The following is an 18,469-nucleotide window of genomic DNA, read 5'->3' on the forward strand; positions in this document are numbered from 1 at the left end:
AACTGCGACACCGCGATAAATAAATTAATTGAAACAAACATCAAAGATCATAGATTCGTTCTGATAAGACTAGAATCCTAAAACTTCGTACGCAGCGAACAGTAACGTTGCTTAGAATTAAATCGAAAGAGCACTTTCGGTGGGCAGATTCGTCCACGTCGCCTATCCCTCAACATGGCGCGGATTTTTGTATTGGTTTCGGGTACCTGAAACACGAAACATATTTCCTCAGTCAAACAACAATATAATCTTGAATTTATTAAATTCTAATTATTCCATTCATGTCAGATAATGATAAGTTACAAATAAATTAACGTAACTGAAAATTATACACTTCTTAAATAAATAATATCAGTCAGAAAACTACAAATTTATACATGATCTTTTCTGCGTTTCGATGCAATTTAAACCAATGTCTTTGACATTTATAGCTGATCTATAAAAATTAAATGACACATATGTACCTCTGTCTCCTTGTAATTTCCAGTTCGACAGGACCTTCCCTTACTGCTTTAAACAACTCGATAACTTCTTGATGCGTATAACCACGCAGAACCTTTCCGTTCAAACTCACTATTTCATCACCTGAAACAAAAATGAACGATAAGATAACACTTTCATGTGAAAAATGTGCACAGAAAATCCACCATGATGTTAAGAAATTGTAACACAACGTCGCAATTAATTTATTACTTCCATAATAGTAATTAGTAATTAGTGTTTTTGGAGTGTCATGTTGGAAAACTATTTTTTTTATAAATCAAATAGATGATAAGGATTCAGATCTTTAGTGCTAATTTCATAAATGTTAACAAATTTTCCAAACCTACAAATTCTGTAGTATTTACATATAACTGCTTTTAAATAAAACAGCATAACTATAGAGAGCGCCCAAAATGACTTTCAATGAAAATTAAAAGCTGTAAATATTTTCCGTACACGACATTCATTACTTTTCCGTTTCCCACTTCTTTGATGTATCTCTTATAATAAGCAGAATGATACTTCACGTTCAGATTAAACCTGTCAACAGTCAGAATTCTTTCAGTCGAGATACACAGCGAATTCCGACTGGTTTCCAGCATATATTCACACTCTTGGCGTCTTTGCAATGCCAAACTAAAAAGAAAAGATGGAAAACGTGTGAATAAGTCCCGAAAACCACTACGTCAACTACTAAATACTTTGTCTGAAAAGGTTCATAACCTTGTGGACCAGCAGATTCTTTTTCCATCCTGAACATACGCAAATTCTACAAGGTGTTGACGAAATGGTGGTACAACCCGAAAGGATGAGATTCTACATGGAAAAGTAAGTCGAAAATGTAGAGTAACATTTTTTCGTACGATGCTTCCTTTTCAAAATAATCAATCTTGAAAATTCATTTTACGCGTATGTATTCACAATGACGATAAGTAGAAACAGACTTCAATGAACAGACGAACAAATTTTTAAATTCGATTTTCTCGAAAACGAAGCCCTAACCCAATTTCGTTATTCTTGATTTTCGTCTAATTTTGAGCCGCACTGTCTACCTGATCTAATTTGTACCACAAACATTTTTTTTTTTTATACCGATCCTGTATAATTATAAATGAACTAAATCATAAATCATCGAAAACACATGCTTTTATTGAATAGGTGCTGTTGGTCTTGTTTTAAATTATACTGCGATACTGATACTTTGCTGGCGAAAAGATTTTTGTTGTTTGGAAATATACAACTACAGGTGTTCTAAAAATATTTCGAAACTACTTCCTAACTTTTATTTGTCAAACTTTACATACAGGGAGAGCAATTTTTCCCTACTTTTTACTATTCCAGTTCTTCAACCGCTCTGAGCATTTGTTTTTGAAAAAACGTACTATTGCGTTAATCACGTTCAATTTTTGTTTTTGAAAATACGTACTACTACGTCACCCAATATGTTAATTTTAAACAAAATTTTTTCACGGTGTTTAAATAGTTATGCCATGAAAGCTATACCGAAACCAATATATTACCAAAATAAATACCGGTATTTTTTTTATTTCTATAAGGATATGCTTATACAGGGTTATACATATAGGGCGAAGGTACAACTGAAAATATTGGTATAATACCGGTATTTTACATTTCGGTAAAAGTCTCTGCGTGGCAGTCAAAGTGTTAAATAATTATAAGCTGGGCCTGGTAAGGAAATTATATTCCAAAAATTCGTCGCATTCAAGGAAAAATGCAGAATTTAACCGATGCAATCGAGCCGTTTCCAGCAGTAAGAAAATCGAATCCACGATCCGCGGCATTAACGTCGAATCGAGTTTCGCAGACACGCGTGTCGTCTCGTCTCCTACGCGATTTTTTCCGGGCTGCTGTCGCGGTAGGCGGCGAACACCACGTTATATGTATAGGCGGGTTTCACGCAACACGTTTCGAGTTTCAACCGATCTCCCGACACTTTTTACGAGGCACGCGAACGTCCGTGGTTTTCTCTACGCGCCCTGCCGCATGCTTGCATAACGGAACGCCCGGTCGATCCGGTTGCATAAACGCAGGAGCGACGCGTCTCCTCCAGCCGGTAAAAAAGGTCCGAGTTGTTCGTTCATTCACTCTCTTAAGGGGTTACATACCTTTACGCTGTTAAATAAGAGAAACAAATTTATTTGTATATGCAGAATTATTTTTTATTAAAAATTCAACATATACGTCCTATTATATGTTATTTCTTTAATAATTTCTAACAAAATTGAGCTACATATCTATCCACAGAAGAAAATGACTGCCATTTTTGATTATAGATGCGGAATTATTGTTTATTAAAAATTCAACATATACGTCCTATTATATGTTATTTCTTTAATAATTTCTAACAAAATGGAGCTACATATCTATCCACAGAAGAAAATGACTGCCATTTTTGATTATATATGCGGAATTATTGTTTATTAAAAATTCAACATCGTATTATTATGTAATTTCCTTAGTAATTTCAGAAAAATTCAGCTGCATATCTACCAACAGAAGAAAATTAAATGGCATCCAGGAGATATATTTAAGACGTACCCCTTGAAACTTCGGTTCGCGATATCGTTGACCGGAAACCAAAATAAAATTCCCGTCATCAATAACAATTATTCGTAACCAAAAACAATTTCCATCATCAGTAATGATTATTTGTATCCTAAAACAATTTCCGTTATCAATAATAGTTACAATTAACGAAAACACATTTTAATCATTTATAATTGTTATTCATAATCCGAACAGTTTGTACTTAATTTTTTTTAATGATTCTCTTTCTTTTTAAAAAAGTTCTCTATGATGTCGTGACAACTGCCTTTCATTGAAATAAAAATTAACTTTTACTTAATGAATTGTTCCTAAAAAAATTTATAAAATTACTGTTATTTTGGGCACCTGCTTATAACGCCTCTTTAAAAAAAGAAGGTCCTCCATACGTGGATTCAACTAGTCTCATTCATTAAAATCCCCAAGTGTCCCCGAGCGATGCTCCTTTTCCTTTACGTTCTACCCTCGCGCGCTTGGTACCGCGCCGGTGTGCCTGGCAGCGGAACCAGCAAACGCTAGAAAAGATCGCGCTGACAAAGCTGACATGTTGGCAAGCGTCGTTCAGTGGCATGCGACGAGCTGCCACAAAAGCAGCTCGGAGAGTGTCGCGGTGGCGGCGGTGACGAAGGAGGGAACGAGAAACGAGGCGAACGAAAGGAAGCAAAAAAAAAGAAAAAAGGCGGCGAGATGGCCGTACGAACTGGCTGTTTAGAAATGCACGCGACGTTGGGTGTCGGATTAAAGATTCGAGATGTGTCCGAGGTGTCCACGGCGTGAATGCACGACCAAACGACAACGACGACCACGACTACGTACGTGACGCATCGTCGCAACGTTCGCTCCTCCTTCGTCGTGTTCGCCGTTTGCGTTAGATTTTGATCCTGAAACGGCCAGAGCCAACGTCGATTGGAACGAGATCCTGACGCGCCAGTCGGACAAGGAATCCGCAATTGATTGCGTCACGTTAAGAAAGGAATGGTGACAAGAGGGATTACGTTCCAGATACGTAAGACTTTAAAAGGAGCTCGACGGAGGTCATCGCGAGATCCCTGGGTGATTACCTAGCCTCTGGTGCATCGATTGGTATTGTATCCAGGTGAGTTTTCATGTAATTGTATACAGGGTGATTCATAAATACATGTTCATATTTCAGAGGGTAAATCTACACGCCGAAACAAGTAAAAAATGTCATATGAACATAATATGTCCAATGTACCTTAGTCTTTGAGTTATGGTTGATGTTACGAGCCAGGGTTAAGCGGCTGTGAAAGCTGAGGAATGGCGAGTTTGGCTTTTTTGAGTTTGTTATGTGAAGTTATAGGGAGCCACTAGGAGGTTGGTAGTCGTGGACGAATCTGAGCCTATTTCATCTCAGGGAGCCACTAGAATTGTTAGTATGGGCGTTTAGATTTATCCCCTGAACTATTGACGTGTATTTATGAATCACAGTGAGTGGATCAAGTAAGCGTTTATACGTGCAGATTTTTTTGTAGTCGAAATAACGATATAGAACGATACAAATGACATTATTTGGAAGCCTCATATAATTAACCCTTAAAACAAATGATGTGGCGGGGGTCTAAGGAACCCTATGAATATTTTTAGAATATTATATTATTTTCAAGAGCTACTTAAAGAGATGTTTGTTTATTACGATGGTTTCTTACATGAGAATGTAAAACTCAGGTGTGTAATAAAATATGTAGCACGTTACAATATTTCCACCTCACCAGTTAAGGGTTAAGGAGATAAACGTATTTCATGCGTATTTTTCCCGTATTTTCAACAATTAATAACTCAGAAATAAAACCTGAAACGCAATTTCTTGATTTTCGTGTTAGTTTGGTATGTAGAATCCACCATGTGAAGGTGCCCCACATTTTTATTAACACCCTGTATACCGTACCCTATTCAAAATAATTCTTAATCGGAATAGTAATAATGATGTAATTGTTTTACTTAAATACTAACAGAATGATAACTATCGAAAAACTGAATCAGAGTTTGACCTACCACTAAAAAATCAATTCATACAAGACATATGAAGAGTCCAACGGAAAAACGATCGTAGTCCATTCTAAGTCGAAGCTAAGAGTTTAGTATCATGTGTTAGAGCTTAGGGAATGCTATCGAACTGTAGTATAAATAAATAGGAAGAAATGGACACAGGCCAGAAAAATTAGGGGCCAAAGAATACTGGGTTTGAGAAAGAACGATCAATGTCACATTTCTCCAATAGAAAAATGATCATGATCCAACTCAATGGATTGAAAGTCTAGACTATGAAAACAAAATCTAGTTTCGTGAAAATGAACGTTTAGTGTTCGTAAAAAAAGATTCAGGAACAAATATTAAATTTTTGATCCTGTATAGTCAGGAGTTCACAACTTTTGTTTTTCAAATACTGAAAATTTTACTTTTTCTGACCATAATCGTTTTTCCCTTGGCCTCTTCATATTTATTCTACAAACCAGTTATTATAACAAATAAAAAAAAACAATTTACCGTACCTTGGAACAGTGATTTTGAAACGTCAGCTTGACCGCCAGGGAACACCCTTCTGACGAAGATCCCCATCTCACCCCGTGGACTGTCCCTCCCACCCACCACGCTGAAGCCAAGGCTGGGTTTACCGTAACCCTTCTGGAATTTGGCAATGTGCCTTGTCAGGTAGTGCTGCGGTTCCGTCGTTGATTCGAGACCATTCTCTGAACCTTTTCGTTCCTTGGCTAAGCAGGAAAGCGGCAGAAAGTCCGGCCTCTTCGTCGACTGAACACTCCCCTCGGTGGTTTTACCCGATTTTTCCGTCTGCAGGACCTGCTTCGTTTGACCGTCGATCAACGACAGGTTGGAAAGATTTTTCGCGTTTTCCAGGTACTCGTACTCCCCGGGTAATGTCGGCGGACTGACGTACACCTGGGGCACCGTCTCCTCGTAGGCGGTTGTTAAACGTATCTTGTTGCCGGTGAAGGATTTCAAGAAATCCTGGACCTCCTCCAAGTTTTCCAGAGTTCGGAGCTCTTTACCCTCGACCTCGACGATCTCGTCGCCGAGTCTCAGTCTACCGTCCCTGAAAAACAAACATCATTTTCGTTCAGAATTTCAAGGAATTCCGTACATTTATTTGTCCAAATGTTAAAGTTTGCTTAAACGATATAGTCTACTAGAAATGATGATAAATGATGGGTATAGAATGCAAGATAAAAATGTCGTTGCAAATCTACCCAAAATTCTTAATTTACTGATTGAAATAATTGAAGTTTATAAATTTCTGCATGAATCGTAACATCAAATCACATATTTGAAACCTTCATACGTATAAAGCCAAATCAAATTGGGTAAAAGTGGTTCTGGTATAATTGCAAATCTGTCTCGGCAAGTGAGTTTTTTTGGCGATGGTCTTGTGAAATATGTAAATATAAGAAATTATGAATAATAGTAAATGTTATTATATTCTCCAGGAGGTTTGTAAACGTAAAAATCGGAAGGATAACTTTCTAACACTACATGATGTGACATTACGCGAATTTGCTATACGATATGACTAAATCTATAAATGGAGATCAAGTGCACAAAATGGCAGATTTATTGAGAACCTATTTTGTATAAAACTATAGAATTAAATTCAAACCTTGACCTTATTAAATTGTACGTTTATACATATTCAATTCTTATCAATTCGAATAAACATTTCCATCACACAGCTTTTTATACTTGAATAATATATTTTCATGCCTATATAAAATTTATTCACAGAAACTAGAAATAAACCGAATTTTCTTGCTGCGTCGACGGTCCTATCTTAATACCCTGAATTTCGGAGAACTAGGCACACTATAAATACAAAAAAAATCCGCAATTCAATAAAATTCAGTAAAACACTTTTTACAATGAAACTTTCATTACGAATATCCCCATAAATACGTACTTTTGATCTATTACGTCTTATTATTTGTTTATTTACATTTTAATGCTCATTTAATTTCCGTAAAAAAATATAGGGCGACCGATGTTAAAAAACGAAGGAGATCTTGAAAACTTTATGTACAAACAATGTACAAAAAAAATTATTCTCACATATGTATGTCCCCGTTGGAACCACACACCTGTTGTTTGAAACATTTTCTCGTACAAGTAATTCACGAGTAACTTGAAATCGCCAAGTTATGCGACTCACCCTGTATAATTAACTCGAGTATTAAAAATTACAGCCACTCAACTAGCCATGGAATCATATCTAAACCCCTCGTAGAGGAGTTTAGAGCGTATTAAGTCATACTTTTAAAACTTCGAAGGAAAGCAAATCAAAAGTGCAAAAACCTTGTAACTTTAGAACCATTCGGTAAGAATTTAAGGAAAAACAATCGCTATCTTCGACCTGTTGAATGGACTTAAGACAAGTCTCTAAACGTGATGAACATTGCAGTAAGTCCCCTATGTGATGAACTTTCCACAGTTTGACTTAATATCATTTTCGCACTATTATGTCAAAAGCTAAACGACATGGAGCAAAATAATTATTACCATCGGAAATAAAAGAAAAATGAACTTAATACACTCTGGCTCAGACGTCCAGGTATAAATTACTTGAATGACACACTGGATTAATACACCTACCTATGCGCTATTCCATCGCTCTCCAGCTGCACAACGATATACCGAAGTTCCCCTAATCGCTGTTGCGCCAATCGTATCCCCAAGCTCTCTTTCGGGTCCCTTTTATGTAGCTGGACCAGTCGACACCGTCGAACCCTCTTCGGCGGTTGAATGATATCGCTTAGGAACCTGGTCTTATCCTGCTGCAGTCTCATCCGATGGGGCGAAATATCGAGGGATTTCGGAGTGGAGGAGCACTGCAAACCATTCAATCCGTTCCCGCAGACGGGGAACTGGGTATTCATTGCGGCCTCATCGTACGTTTGATGAATACTGGGTAGCAGTCTACCAGAGTTGCTCTGATGCCACCTGAGCCCATCGATACCATCGTTCAACTCAGAGTTTCCCGCTCTGACTCGGTTAGTTTCATGATTCTCCCTCGTCCTGGGCTCGTGATTGTTCTCCTGATCATGACATTCACTGGGCGTGGAACTCCTTATGGGTTTCTCCAGCTCAGAGTCTACCACGCTGCTGGTATCCGAGCTATCCGTGCACTTCAGGCTCAGTCCCTCGTTCTCCGAAGCGGCTGCAGACTCTCCTCTGGGCCCGTCGCTGTCGTAACCAGACTCATTCGAGCTCACATAGTGAGAGGACAGCCTTTGTTCGCCGCTGGGCGCTGAATTCCTTCGGTGATTCCTAAGCGTGGGCACCATGTCCAGATCTACGTTCAGAGAGGAGGTTTCGGAGAACCTGGAATCGTTGATCCTCCCGAAGTCCACTCTGTCTTGGCTAGGATGATCATGATGATGGTGAACGTTTCCTCTAAGGGACATCGGGCTACTGTCGTACGAGCTGTAGCAACCTGTGTCATCAGGCTGGAAGTTGTCGTCGATCCTCTCCAAGTGGCTGGGATTCAGGCTGTATCTATCTTGCTCACATCTGCTCGAACTCTTACGGAATTCTGCGTACGAGTTACGCCCACTTTTGGACGTCGAAGCTTCTTGACACTTGCCAGCGTGCCCTCTGCCCAGGTTCCCGGTTCTGGAACGTCGTCTACCCAGAGTCGTGGTGCCGGTGTACGTATCCTCTATCTTCAAGGCAGGGAAGTGCTCCTCGGAGGCAGTCTTGAATAGTCGTTCGTCTTTCGACGCGAACGTGCCGTGACGTTCCTCGGGCAGGACGGATAGTTTCGATCGTAGGAAAGCATACGGGAAGCTGGACTTCTTCGTTTCCTTGAAGTCGCAGCTGCTGCTCTTCCTCATCGGCGTTTCGTTTCGCGATTGTTCGAAGTCGCATGGACTGAAGCTCGCCATGGACGGAGTTCCAAGGGGATACAGGGACGCGGAATTGACGCTTATATGATCGTCGTACGCGTCGTCGTTTTGATGCGCTAGATCGTCGCAAGACACGGTCTTGTCCTTGCGACTGGAGATCTGGAGATCGATACCTTCCGAGGGATCGTCACCTTTCACGTAGGTCGGACTGGTGTTCAGTTGACTGGTGCTGCAACTTCTGAACAGATTCTCCTTCTCGGAGGTTTTCAGTCTGTCGTCGATGTTCTGCGAACGTCTGTTACCCTTCGCGGAGTTCAACATCCCCGTGGAACCCATACGGATGAAAAAGGATTTGAAAGGGGACGATGATCTATGGAACGTTCCCGGTGTTCTCTTTTCTTGCTTGGAGTCAAGTTTCAAATCTGGCAGTGTTTTGTCCATTTTTGAGGTGATATTGTTGTTGTTCGCGATAGATTTGTTGTTGTTGCTACCGGTGTCGGATCTCTCGGAAATGGAACAGATTGTCTCGCGGGAACCAGCCCGTCGGAAGGAATCTATCTTTTTGCTCATCCTGCGCCCCCATACTCCAAAACTCGAGCCTGGAAGAAATAAAGAACAGAATGTTCCAAAGTTTTACGTTGCATCTAGATTTTGAAAAGTATCGAATACGAAAATGTTTAACATTCTCGATCCAGATCACCGATATTCATTTACCTTTCAATGAAATTGTATACCATAATTACACAAACATTAGAAACACCTTTGAAACTTCGTTACCAAAGTAAAAATTTTACTACGTTATCTTTCGTATTCGGATCCATTGTGAATATTTAAATGTCTTCGAACTACTGCCACCTTGAAAAAGAATCGGAGCTGTTACAAGAATGTCCCTTTAAAGAGGACCTATTTTGACTCATTTAGGTTAAAAACTATTAATATCTTCCAAAATGTTCCTATTATAATATCTATATATTCTGAAGATTTAAGGACAAACCGTGTCCATAAGGGTCACGTTGTAGCGCTAATTAATTAACCCTTACAACAGTAACCAAAATTTTCTACGTTACTCAAAAAACCGTGTACATAAGTACTCTAAGTCTCTTCACGTAGATCAACCATAAAGCAACGATATATCGTTTCCATAGGTTCCCTTGAACCCTGTTCCGATTTTTTTTACACTAACACAATTTTTTCCAAAATGTCCTTCCACAAAGAATCTATTCTGAATCATTTACAATAAAGAATACCAATATCTTTCAAAACCTCTCTATTACAATATCAGTTCTGAAGATTTCGAAGCAATCCGTACTCATAAGACTCCAGTTGCAACAGTAATTAATTAATAACCAGAAGAAGGATAAATATAAGGTACTTAAATCTTCGCTCTAAACGATAACCCTGTGATCTAACAGTAAATCGAGACAGAGAGAAAGACAGAAAGAGGCAGACTCAAAACACTCCGGAATCCAGTCGTGTCCCGCGTTCCAATAAAGGCCCATAAGAAAAGTCGGTGGATAAGATGCCGGGGACTATTCTCGTAGTACGAAAAACCACCCGGTGGCATCCGCAGTCCGCAGGTCGACATATGGTCGCCCCCAGGAACGGCGACGGGGAGCCCGAGTAATAAGGCTCTTTCTCTTTCTCGAGCTGGTTCCGCGTATTTTGGGACTAGTTTTTCGAGGTGTCACCCCGGTTAACGGGGTCCGGGCCACATTCGTTCCTATACGATCGCGAACGAATTGTCAGGCCGGTCAGGTATCGAGTACACGTGTTTTGCGATAACGCACGCGGCAGTATATGCACACACACAGAAAGGTGGGGGGGGGGGGACGACTACCGGGTTGGCGATATGGCCTCGTTAGGGTGACAAGTAATGTCAACTCAGACGGTCGCGTAATCGTTTATACACAGTCCCGTGATGAAAAGTGTGGTGCGAATGGAAAGAGCGATTTGTCTTAGATAAATGAGATATGGGAAACTTGGTCTGTACAATAGTAGACTCCCTTTTGTTCTGTCCTGCTTTAACGGGTCTCTCCGCTTTAAGAACGATGCAATACGAGGCTGAGAATTCAGGATTGCGTACAATTGTTGGGATATTAAGATTCCATGTTCAGAGTCGTATAGGTCCGTAGGGACTCTGAGAAAATGTCTAACGAGGGATGGACCATAACTGTTCGATTTTGGCTTTTGTAGGGTTTTGTATGATGATATTATGCAGGGTTCTAATGATGTATGTGAAATATTACGTGCAGACAGTCGATAATTTTATTGATATAAAGAATTAAAGTTACGTACCTTTAAGATAGATATACTATATATAGAAGTTAAGATAATAAAAATACATAGAAGGTTGCTTGACTGGTAAATTGGTAGTCACGGGATCGATTCCCGTTCACCGAAATATCTTTGTTTTACTTTGCCAACGCAACCTCGATAATACTGACTTATGTTCATGATATATTTCGAAGGTCCGTAACTTTAATTGTTTATATCTAACATTTTACATATATTATTAGGAACCTGTATATTATCATTTTACAAAACCCTGTTAAAGTCAAAGTTTGATAGTTGGGGTCCTTCCTTTGTAAGTCCCACCGACAAGAGGTACATTACACAATTTTTATTTTCTACGAACTTTAACGGTATATTCGTGCATTATAGAGTAAAAAAAGAACGATGTAATAGAGGACTGAAGTCTCACAAGAGCGTACAATTCTCGAGATAATAAAATTCGATCCTCCGAGTCGTATCGGTCCGTGGGGTTTCTAAAAAAATATCCAAGTTCCACTGACAAAAGGTGGATTCTACAATTTCAATTTTCCACGAACTGTTGCTGAAAACAATACTAAACATACAGTAAACATTTAGTTAAAATACAAAGGATCCTTATAACATTAACGAACATCAGTTTTTACATCCGACTTGTGTATTTGAACATTCCTATCGACGAATTAATTAAACTCGTTCAACAAAGGATCCTTATAACATTAACGAGAATCAGTTTTTACATCCGACTTGTGTATTTGAACATTCCTATCGACGAATTAATTAAACTCGTTCCTCCTGATGCCCGAGGGACGTAATATACGATTAGTCATCTTCATTCGAGCTCATCGGACATCGATATCATCCGTACGTCCCGTTGTCTAGACGCATTTTGTATCGCGATGCAAATTGAAAGATAAAAGCCTCGGAGGGAACAATGGCTTTCTTCGATAAGTAATTCCTCAAATCAATCACGGAGGGGAACAACACAGGGGGAGAATTCATTACTGGGTCGAAATGCACCGTGACAAGTGCGATGCCTTATATTCTCATTAAGGTAACGAAGTAGCCATACCCGTGGATCGGCCAGGCACAATCGACTTCGAGAGTGTATGTATGTATCGTATTTGCATCGGGGGCCCCGTCTATCGTCGTCGTGCCCGGAACTCGACCTCAATGACGCGTCAGCGTCATTGGCTTTATCGTTGATTAATTAGTCCCTTAATTAATCAACCACGAAAGAGCATCCGACGCGAGGCGATAATTACCTGGCGCGCGCACGAGAGTCCGTTGAAAATGATTGCGCGGCTATTCTCTCGTCCGGGTAGACGCATTCATTGCAAATTGAGGAAATTGGTTTTCGTACCGGACACGGTAATTGAGAAACGTTTTTTTTTTGTAGACATATCACACACAGGCGCCGACAGCAAATTTAATAACTGCGAGGCGTATAAAAATAGTCGGTATATTATACTCAATGGTATCATTCAATTCGAGTGAATTAATGTTTGGAAGGATAGTGGGTTTACGTGACATTTATTAACACGTTGAATGCCCGTCGAGGGTCATCGGTGACCACCGTCCTGTCGTGATCAACAATAATTAATATACTTACATCGAGTAATCTGTAATGTTTGTATAGTTTCCGATACTATCATTTTAACACATTGACTCTCACAGTGAAATAGGCCGTACGTAGCCAGACATGTTATATTTCGTGTTTTACATCAAGATATACAAAAACAGTTGATCACTAATAAACAGTGAAACTACAGAACCTATAACTACTAATTCATATTGTTTCAATGTAATTCTTCTGGCAGCCATTTGAAAATTTAGAGCAGTCAAGGATGGTACGTTTGATAGAGACAATATTATTGTACACATCACAAGAAACGTGGATCACGTTTAGTCATTAAATGAGGGTGAATGAACTTGATGGCCAATTTTCAATGTAATGATTATCCTTTGTTTTGTGTTACTAATATTCGAATACTGTCGATGGAAAATTTGTGTACAATGAAGCAGAATGTAAATGTGTATACTAGCATTTAAATACTATAAGATAATTTTACACAGATTACTATACACTATTTCCTACCTTGCTAGTATTATCATTTTGATGCCCACATTTAAATTACTAAGAAATAAAAAAAACATTTAACAAATTGTAAATTAACGTCCGTGGTAATTCACATAATCGAATGATCCGGCACAAGCGAGTCCGAAAAATGGGAATGAAATGGAACTTTTATGTGAGAAGTGCATTAAGGCGTAAAGCTGCGTTAATGGCAGCTGTTTGGGTTCTCACAACACGCTAATGTACTATTCATGCGAATCAGAAAATGCGCGTTCTCCATTACGGGCCAAGCAGATAATGACAGCGCATTAACGTTTTAATTAATTAATCGTATCACGCGTATCGTGGCGTATCGGGATAATGGCAATACGAACAGATTGTACAGTCGACCCGAGCTTAACAGGCATTTCTGTCAGAGATGCGGTAAGAAATATACAAAGAACATGTTTCACTGATGTACATACAATATATTCTCTGTGCTTCGATGTTTGATCGCGCGATTAAATTTGATGATCTTTGTACTACACGAAAAAGATGGATTGAACGGACATGAATCGAGGAGTTGTTAATTGCAATTTATAGAAGCGAATTATTAACATACCAAGCTAACAATTATGACATTCAGTATTATGTTAAAATTGAGTAACTGTGCATGCATGTTATGTCGATTACTTCGGAAGAAAGCGCAACTAATGAACGAGTAAATTTCTATTAATACCATTACAATTGGAAGTTCAAACATTTAAGAAGACCTATAAATTAATATTAAGTTATTCAAAATATTTTTGGCATAAGTGGGTAAAATAGGAAATCGAATAATTACTTCCAAGTATCTGAAGTAATTTTGAAACATCATTAATTTCGTACAATATATATCCTACTCCATATGTAGGTATACAATGTATAGTCTAACTTCTCGATAGTGTGTACTTTATACTTAAAACATACAAAACACCATGCGAATATAAGTCAGAAAAATGGGGCTAATAAAAGCCTCTTAAACAACCGATTTGTACATTTCGTGTGGAATCTGTGTATAAAATTAAACAACAAAGGTAATTTGATAGTAACATCATAGTGTTGTACACAGAAATAAAATTTCTAATAGTTAAAAAGAATAGTTTAAAAAACACTTTTAGTACAGATACAACAGTGTGCTCGATAATTCTAAAGTACAAGTGTTAACTGACTCCGTCAATATCCATTAAGAACGAAAACTCGAATTACCAACATGTCACACCGACTCACACAGTGCAGGAAAATTGCTCATTTTTTTTTTATTATTTTATAATTGTCGTACAGGTACAACAATAGTTTCCATAATTCCAAAATAAGAATCGAAATACCAAAATCGAATTACCCATGACATCAAACCAATTCGTAGATCGTCAAGTAAATTCCTCTCACTTTTTCACCCTGCGTGACCCCCGTTCTTTAACTCCTTCCGTCACCCCCTGGGTCTTTTATATCTAAATCTATTGTTTTATCTCATAAGCTTCCAAAAAATCTGAAAAAATTTAAGGAAACTTTCCAGGGTCTCTACCACATAATCCAATAGTTTTTAAATTGAATGTTAAAAGGTCTTTTAAATAACAATCCCTTCGTTTCGGAGAGATTTGAACGCAAAATTTCGTTTGTGCCATAAAAAACCCGGGGTTGTAACGGAAAGTTCACAGAATACTTTAAAAACCAATCTCTATTATTAAACACGGTAACATGTTAAATATACAAGTACACTGTGTTCGACAATTCTAAAATAAAATTGTCAACTTACTTCGTCAAAACTGAAAACTCGAATTACCAGACACATTAAATTGTCTCGCGCATCGTCAGGCAAATTGCTCTTGTTAACACCTGGCATCGCGGTTGAAATTTCCCCGTCAACCGACCCGAGAAAACAGAATGCGTCGATTCAATCACCGTCGCGTAATTCAATTACATTCCCCGGTGCTCAGTTCACAGTTTCCACGTTCACAGTCATTTGGCTTTCGAAATCATGGCGTCGCGATGCTCCGACAGCCGGCGAATCAGTGAAAAAGCTTTACAGCCCGGTTCCTAGATCGTAACTGGCGGAGAACTGAGGACACGGGCGGAGAACGCGTGTTACAATCCGCAATTTAATTCTAGACGAAGGTGGTAACCGTGGGGCACGGGGAGAACCGTGGCCTATTAAACCAAACCTGCGACGACGCTACTTTATGACGGCTTTAAATCATCTACGCGAGAGCTTAATGCTCGCGCGCCTTTGATAATCTTTGGAATATCCCGTGAACGTTGAATACACCCGGTGTACCACGCGTGAATTGCCGTGGCTTCACGGATTGATCCATGTTTCACGCGTCTACGACATTCAAAAGTGGTAAATATTACACTCGCTACCGGAGATACGGGTATGTCTTCCAATTGAGGTTGTTCGTTGACTTTTGAATTTATCACATTTCTTTGTGATGTCGAAAAACGAGTTCAAGATAAGAAATGAGAGGAAAAGATAAGAAATATTGTGTACAATCTTGTTTGTCTTAAATGGGAGGATTATGGAAATTACTGGATTAAAGATAAGGTTCTATGATATTGAGAGGATGGATTTTTTTTAGTTGTTAATGAAAATTAAGTGAATAAGGATTAAACTTGGTTGAAATAATTTAAGAAGACTGAAGTAATGGGTTAATTTTACGAAAAGATGAAGAAATCTATTTATTAAGGCGTTAATACACTGCGTACCATAAAAATACATAACTTTAAAAAACTTTTACTAAATAATTAAAATGGCCTAAATATTTCCTATATTTTAATATATTTTAATATTTTAATATATTTTAATATAGGAGGTATTTAGACCATTTTATGTATTTAGTAAAAGTTTTTAAAAGTTATGTATTTTTATGGTACGCAGTGTATTAGCCCCTTAAGCGGGCGAAGAATTCTCGCACTGTAGATTATTTGACTATAAAAACCTGAACGCAACAATTCCAATTTTTAAATTTAAGTGAAAACGAAAAGGGTATTTTTTTCTTATAATATTATTAAAATGAATTGGTCATTTTTGTGACGTCAAATTGTGTACAAAAGTATAAGCCAACGCGGTTAAATCCGCTCTCCCCACTTAGGAGGTTAATAAACGAAGCAGATCAATTCATCAGATCAATCATAATTAGCGAATATATGCCTGAAAACATTTTTTTTTATCACATTAAGATTAATTGTACTTGGCATTATTATGTACCTCAGGAATTATAAAAAAAAAAGAAAGTGTCTGCAGTTTCGTAATAAATGTTCACAATACTACACTAGACCCCTCCAGTAGATTCTTAGAACGTTTTTAGAAAACCACTCAAGTGATGAACAAGACATCTTTTCACTTCGCTGCAACTAAAGAAGATTCTTTAAAATCTGTCTGAACAATAAAGATTCAAATCACAAAGGTGAAAATAACGTGAGACCCTGACACAGTTCTCATATCTATCGTAGGACCACTTATACCCACAATCAATCCTCTACACGATACCAACCTGTGTACCCTAAAATCTTTGGGCCTAAATTACTCGAAAACATTGTGATACAGACAAAACTTCGTCTCTAATGACCTATACAATAGTAAATACGAAAGCGAATGAAAAAGATTCTACTAAATGACCCGCGCTAGACACTGACACCTTGTACAATATAATTTTCAACGACCAGCTTTCGTGAAATGTAGAGTATAATAGAGAATAGAGAAATGTTTACAGAGTTACAGACTTGTGAATAATTTGTATAGGTAATTAGAAGAGCGTTCAAGCTACGCGGACGTTTTGTCTATGCGCGTTTAGAGGTCTAACAAAGCAAATGACCCGAGCACGATTAGTGAATGCGTGCGAAGTTTGAATGTTAGCGACAGTTCTTGGTTCTGGAAAGAAGGCTACAATACTGAACGCAGTGAGCAACAGTACACATCGTGATCCGTTGCTCAGAGGCAAAGGACACCGAGGCCATCAGAGCATGGAAGTCTGCTCGTCGAGCACTTAGACTCGCTAGATCAGAAAGCGGTGTCCACCGTAAGTAGCGGTGAAAGAAGAAAGAAAGAGGTGCACGTGACGCCTATATCACCTCCTGGTTTTCTTCTATGAAACTCGAAACGTTCAGTAATAAGTCACTCGCTTTTTCACCTGAAATCTTTTAACCGTGTAATTAGCCTTCGCCGTTGAGCAAAATATTACTTGGAAGTGAGGGAATTATCTTTGGGTATTCGTGGAATTTGAAATTTCGACAGAAGAGAATTTAGGTTTTCAAGCAGACAATATATTCGACTTACGATAAAATTGTTTCGTTGCTCGCGTATGTTAAATGGACGGTGATAAATTTCATCGATCAATCGCAATACCGAAAGTATCGATACAAAAAATACTCGGTATTGAAATGAAAATATCGATTATATACTCGCATTGGTTCGTCCCTATTCATCTTTAAGACGAGTCACTCGCCTGTAACTAATTATAAAGCAAAAGGCTTGTAAAATTACTTCACGCTTACGATTAGTTCCGTCGCGTGTATCTGAAATTCTATCCCCGTTAAAGCATCTTTAAAAGACTCTACCAGGGTATTGTTGAAGACGATTTCGAAATTGTGAAACACCGAAAGTCGTGATACGAGGTGTACGGGGTCAAGCAGAGCTCGACCCGGTTGGCAAAGTGTTAATTTCGCGTGACGTGCACCGCAGTCAAATGGTTAAACGGTTGACCCCTCGTGCATTCACGTGTTCACGCGGGACGAGCGCGCGTTGAACGTCTTTCGAGCCCAATTTGAATGTGAAAATCGTGGGCCCCTCGTTCATATTCCTTCGCCTCTTTTTCTCCTCCCCCACGGATTCGGAGGTCTCACGTCCCACGGTCTCTGTGCGTCTCTCGTGTTTTTTGGTTCGAACGTGCGTCACATGCGCAACCCACCGATTTTGTAAATGAGACACTTTTGTTGCCGATCGAAGCATAGGCTTTACCGTAACGACCGAAATGGTACCAACCATCCCCTCCCACCCTGTCGGTTAACTGTACCCGTTTCGTGCCCGTTATCACGGACTCGCGATGAACGTGCTCACGCGGGACGAGAAGAACATCACGGTAATTAGCGTGACGGGGTTGTTGGAAAGTGAATATATGCATGGGCCCCATCGAGCGAACTGCGGACGCGATGAAACTGTGTTTAACGATTCTGTTAACTCTTTAGGGTTGGG

At 38.9% G+C, this 18,469-nt stretch overlaps 1 protein-coding gene across 1 annotated transcript in view; it reads right to left on the reverse strand.

The window, feature by feature from the left end:
- Nucleotides 1–136: 136 nt before the first annotated feature.
- LOC107188098 overlaps nt 137–18,469 on the reverse strand; it is a 59,280-nt gene continuing 40,947 nt past the window's right edge. The window contains exons 3-6 of the mRNA XM_015576345.1: nt 7,666–9,517; nt 5,559–6,118; nt 465–585; nt 137–206 (exon numbers count right to left, since the gene is read on the reverse strand). Of these exons, the coding sequence (XP_015431831.1) occupies nt 170–206; nt 465–585; nt 5,559–6,118; nt 7,666–9,517 (2,570 nt within the window). The 3' untranslated portion in view covers nt 137–169. The remainder of the gene's footprint in view (nt 207–464; nt 586–5,558; nt 6,119–7,665; nt 9,518–18,469) is intronic.

Source organism: Dufourea novaeangliae, unplaced genomic scaffold (assembly GCF_001272555.1).
Source record: "Dufourea novaeangliae isolate 0120121106 unplaced genomic scaffold, ASM127255v1 scaffold115, whole genome shotgun sequence".
NCBI classification, from domain to species: Eukaryota; Metazoa; Arthropoda; class Insecta; order Hymenoptera; family Halictidae; genus Dufourea; species Dufourea novaeangliae.